Source organism: Meleagris gallopavo, chromosome 20 (assembly GCF_000146605.3).
Source record: "Meleagris gallopavo isolate NT-WF06-2002-E0010 breed Aviagen turkey brand Nicholas breeding stock chromosome 20, Turkey_5.1, whole genome shotgun sequence".
In the NCBI taxonomy this organism is placed as follows: Eukaryota; Metazoa; Chordata; class Aves; order Galliformes; family Phasianidae; genus Meleagris; species Meleagris gallopavo.
The window spans coordinates 4695955-4701207 of record NC_015030.2 but is presented as its reverse complement, the minus strand read 5'-3'; the positions used below and the strand labels follow the sequence as shown (position 1 = coordinate 4701207).

Genomic DNA, 5253 nt, shown 5'->3' with positions numbered 1-5253 from the left:
TGGCAATAAATTACAAGGAGTCTAAAGATCCCGGGTCTGAAGCAGAACTGATCCCGGAGCACCAGGACTGGACACACGTAGGAAACTGAGTGCCGTGGCACAGGGAGACCCGACTGCCGGGGGGGGGGAGGGGGCGGGAAGGGGGGTGGGAGGGGGGGTGGAGGGGGGGAGGGCGGCCCCTGGGAGCCCCCACAGCGCCCAGCAAAGTGTCTGAGCATTCCCTGGGCAATTCCGTTTCCAACTTTTGTTCTCGGTATAGAAAAGCAAACAAGCAGCTGTAGTTGAAAGCAATCAGAAGTGTCATACAGGAATGATTTGGCTCTCTCTTTAATTAAAACATACAAATCGTGAGTTACAACAACAGTTTGTTTTCACCCATCCCTCAGCTTCTCTCAGTAAAACCCTTATCTCCACCTCCGGAGCCCTTCATGCTCAGATCAGAGTTCAGAGCAGATGGAATCCTCCAAAAGCATCCCCAACCCTCCGCCAACTCCATTTATTTTTTGGTACAAAATATATATATAAAAATATACTAAGCTTCTAAGGACGGCGGCTGTGTTGGCCTCTCCTTCCAGTCCAATGGAAAACAACAAGCATACTTAACCAGATTATGCCCAGAGAAAATATCCATTCAATATACAAATACTGCAGGACTTTCCACGTCGGAAAGCCCTTAAGAAATGCCAAGTGACAAACCTTTAATTGCTTGTTTGACGTACAACTGAACACTCAAACCTATAGCAGCAAACTCCAAATAAAAAATGGGAAGTAGACCTTGAATACTAATGGCACTGAGTGGTGAACGTGGCTCTGTCCACCAAAGCTGCGCTCGGTCCCATGAGACCCCCCATGGGAAGCAGCCTCCAGCACGGACCTTCTGCTCAGACACACGTGAGGTCAGGAGGGAATGGCAATAGGGGGTGGGATGAGATGAAGACAAAATTCTAGATGATAATTTTCACCGTCCTTACACCTTTGGAATTGAACCGGCTGGTGAGCAGAAAGGCACAAGAGCTAAAGCAGGGATGGCAGAGTCCTGCTGCCACCGAGGGGACACGGGGACGGTGGGGACAGCAGCCCCATACCCCAGGTAGGAGCATCCCCATGGGCTTCCCCCTGTGAGCAGCCATGACACGGCGTCACGGCTCGACAGGGTGTCCCCCACTGGTGTCACAGCTGTCCCCAGGACCCTGGCACCACCCAGCTTTGCATAGGCACAAACCTGTTGTAGGAGCGGTGTCACAGACACAGAAGTAAGGACGGTTGCAAAAGGCACATGGACGTTCAGTTTGGATTTGCAAAGGCCAACTAGCAAACATTTGGTGTGTGGGGCAGGGAGCCCCAGGTGTTACAGGGATACAGGTGCTGGCATCTCCTTGCAATGCCATCTGCAGCAATGCCAGCTGCCAGCTCTGTGAACACAGCGGAGCCTCAGAAGCATTTCCCACGGGCGTACCCAGAGACCTGGCAGACTGCAGGCTTTGTGCCATCTCCAGAGCAGGAGTTTGGCATTAACAGAACTAAAATGACCCCAAACGCTATTAAACTCTGCCTGAACTACTGCTGTTAATTTTGGCTCGTAACAATAATCTATAGCAGGGAAAAAGACCTCACTAGGAAAGCCATTATTGGTTGTGATTACAAGCCCAAGGGAATGGCCCAGGTGCTGGCACAGGATGGGAGGTGGCCGTGGGATGCCACCAGCTCCCCTGCTGCCCTTCCTGTGCCAGGCAGTGTGGGCACCTCACAGCCCTCCGGCTGCGAAACACAGGGCTGATGGGCACTGCTCAGCTCGGTCCCTGCGAGCTGCTGAGCACCTGGTGCCAGGCCAAGGAGTGGCTTTGGGGCTGTGCAGTGCACCAGCCAGACCTGATGTCTGTTCATCTACATTTCGTTTGTGCCCCTCCCTCTAAAGAAAAGATTTTCCCTTAAGAAGAAATGTAAACAGTATTTCCTTCTCCGTTAGAAACCACAACAGAGATGTTGCGGCCTTCACTGTCATTGGAACTGACCTGGCCCAGGGGGGTGGCTGGGCTCCCTGTACCCTGAAAAACCCCCATCCTGCAGCCCCCGCAGCCCTGAGGTGCTGGGAGCTGTCTCGTTTGGATTATGGTAGCTTGGGCTGCCCTGAAGAAAGGAGAGCTGCCCTCTCCTCTCCCAAGTGTAAGCCTGGCACCTCCCCTCTGCCCCTCTCCCTGCTGCCAGAGCCCCATACCACACACCGGCATCTCAAGCCATAAAGCAAGCGAACTTCATGTAGTGAAGCCTGGCTCAGAACTTGCCAGCTGTCACCTCCCAGTGCCCTTGCTCCTGGCGGGTGGCACTGGCTCAGATGGATGGAGGAGGCAGGGAGAGCCCCACCTCACCTGCTGGCACTTCTGCGGAGGTTTCACCACCTTTCCCAACCCTCTGCACACAGCTCCCAGCTCCCAGCGGGTCCTGGGGGTGTGAGGGGCTGCAGGTCCGAGCTGGCACTGCCTGCAGTGGGGGGCACGGGGGGCTGGTGGCAGGAGGTCATCGCATGAGTCCCTGCCGTGGGGCAGTACCTAAAAAAATGAAAACCTGGTGGGAGAGCTGGGCAAGGACGAGGGAAGCTGAAGGACGTCTCCCTCCTCTCCGGCTCCCAGGCTCAGTATTGCCGGACATTGAAGAACCCGACGCTGGTGGGGGACTCCTTGACCGTCACTGTGATCAGGTTTGCGGTGACATCCGTGACGAAGACGTGCTCGATCAGGCTGCGGGTGGGCTTCCAGTCCTGGCTGGTCTGGATGGAGACAGACATGTTCTGACCCACGCTGGGAAAGGAAGCCGAATCCCGATCCGAGTCCGAGCTGCTCTCGTCGCCTGTACTCATTTCGGACAGGGCGGCTGCTTTGCGGCTCTCGGGGGCCGCGTGCCCCTCCTGCCCACCGCCTGTGCCACCCTTGGCCACGTCCCTGTCACCAGCACCTGCCCTGCGTGCCTGCTTCTCACTCTTGCTGCCATCTCCCACACTGGCAGCGTTCAACCCGGCATTGGTTCCGCCACCCTTGGACCCAGCAGGACCCAAACCTGCGGCTGCAGTGGTGCTTTTGGGCAGAGTGCTGCAGGCATGGCGAGGCGCGCTGCTCCCACCTGCTGCACTCTGCCCGTTTTTGACGCTCTGCAGGTTTAATGCTTGGAGGTTCAGCTCCTGGCTGGATGCGTGCTGCCCCCCAGGAGCAGAGGAGCTTGTGGGCGTCTTGCTGCCATTGTGCAGCATTTGGGTTCCGGTGGTGAACCCCGATTTCTGATCCCCTCCGGTGCCGCTGCCAGGAACCTTGGTGGTCTTGGCTCCCTGCATGGACAGCCCTAGCTCCCCAGCTCCTTTCTGGTTCCTCATTTTTAAGTCCAGCCCTAAGCCACTCTTGTTGGATGCCTGTGATTTCAGCGCCAGCCTTCCTAGCGGCGAGGTCTCGGCCGAGCTCTGGTTTTGAGACATCCTGTTCATGTAATGCACGATGGAGCTCTGCCAGCTGATGGCCCGGCTGGGGCTGCTGGAGCCGCTTTTCATCGCATTGGGGATGTTTTCTGCCGAGGATCCCCCGGAGCTGAGCCCGGCCAATGCACCCGGTGGCTCCTTCAGCCCAGCCAGCCCCGTGCCCTGTGTGCCGTGCTGCGGCTGCAGCTTCCCCAGCAGCTTGCTGCTGCCCCCCACCTCTTTCCGGGATGTCTTCAGCACCTTTGTCAGGTTCACGGTCCTTCGAGCTGCTTTCTGCTCTGGTGGGAGAGGTTTCCGCCCACGTTTCTTTCTGGAACTGTCCTTCATTTCTGGCTTTGCCACCAGGATCTGAGCTTTTTTCTGTGGCACCGGGTGGGTCTCTCTGCTGCGGGGACCTCTCTTTGCTTCCATGTCACTTTCATCCTCTTCATCAGAGGAGGAGGAGGAGGAAGACGTTGAGGAAGAGGAGCTGCTCGACTTACTTTTTGAAGGCATCTCTGGTTCCTAAGAAGCAAATGGAGAGGAACGTGGAAAAAGTCACCACAAACGATGGAATCACGGCTATGGGCACTGCAAACCACTCAGCACTGTCCAGCCAGGCACTGCAGACAAGCAGGTTCTTTCCCTGTGCCATGAAACCAGGCAGGTGGGCTGACCTGTGGTGCCGGTGGGACACAGGGGCCAGGGAACTCTTCCATCTCCTACATCTCTCCAGATCGGTGATGAAGAGGAGTCCCCCTGCAGGCACCCCTGTCCTGCAATGCAGGCAGACCCCTGCCCTGCCCCCCGCTGCCCCCAGCACTCACCACGTGTTTCCTGGGCCTGCCCCGTGGCCGCTTGCCTCTCTTGCGGTTCTGCACTTCTTTCTCGTGTTCCCTGAAAGAAGGCACTGCTTAAAGACAGAGCTTGCACGACAAAACAACACACCACGAGCCCAGCCTGATTCTACCCTTTTTTTCTTTGTCATTAAAAAGCAGCTTTCCAATGAAACACAAGCCCTTTGGTGTGCACTGAGCTCCTGTACGTAATGCAGTATGAGAAAAAGAGAATTAGAAATGAAGAGAAGGGCTCTACAAATGGTGATCTCCCAGCAAGGGTGGCTGTCAGGACAACAGGACACTCTGCTGCTCAGCAGAGCCCTGTGACATGGGCAGAGAGATGGGAAGTCCCTGCATAAGACACGGAGCTAAGCTGCATGGACTGCTGCAATGCATTTCCCAAAGTGCTCACAGAGCCATGTGCATGCATGCATCACTTTCCCAAGGGCTGCCATGGCATTTTTGTGGTGCTTTCCAAGAACTTTGTGCCTAACATGGCTCTGCACCGGGACCTGAGAACGTTCTGCACCCAGAGCTGTTTATCTTCATCCCTATTCCCTACAACAACACTGTCCCAGCAAGAAGTTTCCAGCACTCATGGCCACACTGCAGCGTGCTCCATCCTGAGCAGCAGCTTTTCCCATTCCCACTTTTCCTGCCACAATGGAAACGGGCAAACGGAAGCATCCGAGCTGTCTGCAGAGCCCTTCCTTGTTGATACGCTCAGAGCTGCGCTTCCCCTCTGCAGCAAGCAGCAGCCTGGCCCCTCTGCAGAGTGAAAGCAAATGCCTTCCCCTGTGCTCATTTCACCTCTCCCACCCTCGGCCCTACAGGCTGGGCACAAAGAGCACTGCTGATGTTCCTGTGCTGTGTGATGTTCCTCCATGTAAGAAGGGCAGCTCTGAGCTGCAGTGCGTGCTGCTAATTGAACAGCGCGCTGCCTGGGATAACCACCAGCTTCCTTCCGTGAAGGGA

General features: G+C 56.0%; 1 protein-coding gene across 1 annotated transcript; it reads right to left on the bottom strand.

Moving 5' to 3' along the window:
* Window positions 1-289: 289 nt before the first annotated feature.
* Window positions 290-4698, bottom strand: CBX2 (chromobox 2). The gene is made up of 3 exons (XM_010721320.3): window positions 4691-4698; window positions 4267-4336; window positions 290-3964 (listed from the first exon to the last, which is right to left on the bottom strand). Exons 1-3 carry the CDS (start codon window positions 4696-4698, stop codon window positions 2630-2632), a joined length of 1413 nt encoding a protein of 470 aa, XP_010719622.2. The 3' UTR covers window positions 290-2629.
* Window positions 4699-5253: the final 555 nt, after the last annotated feature.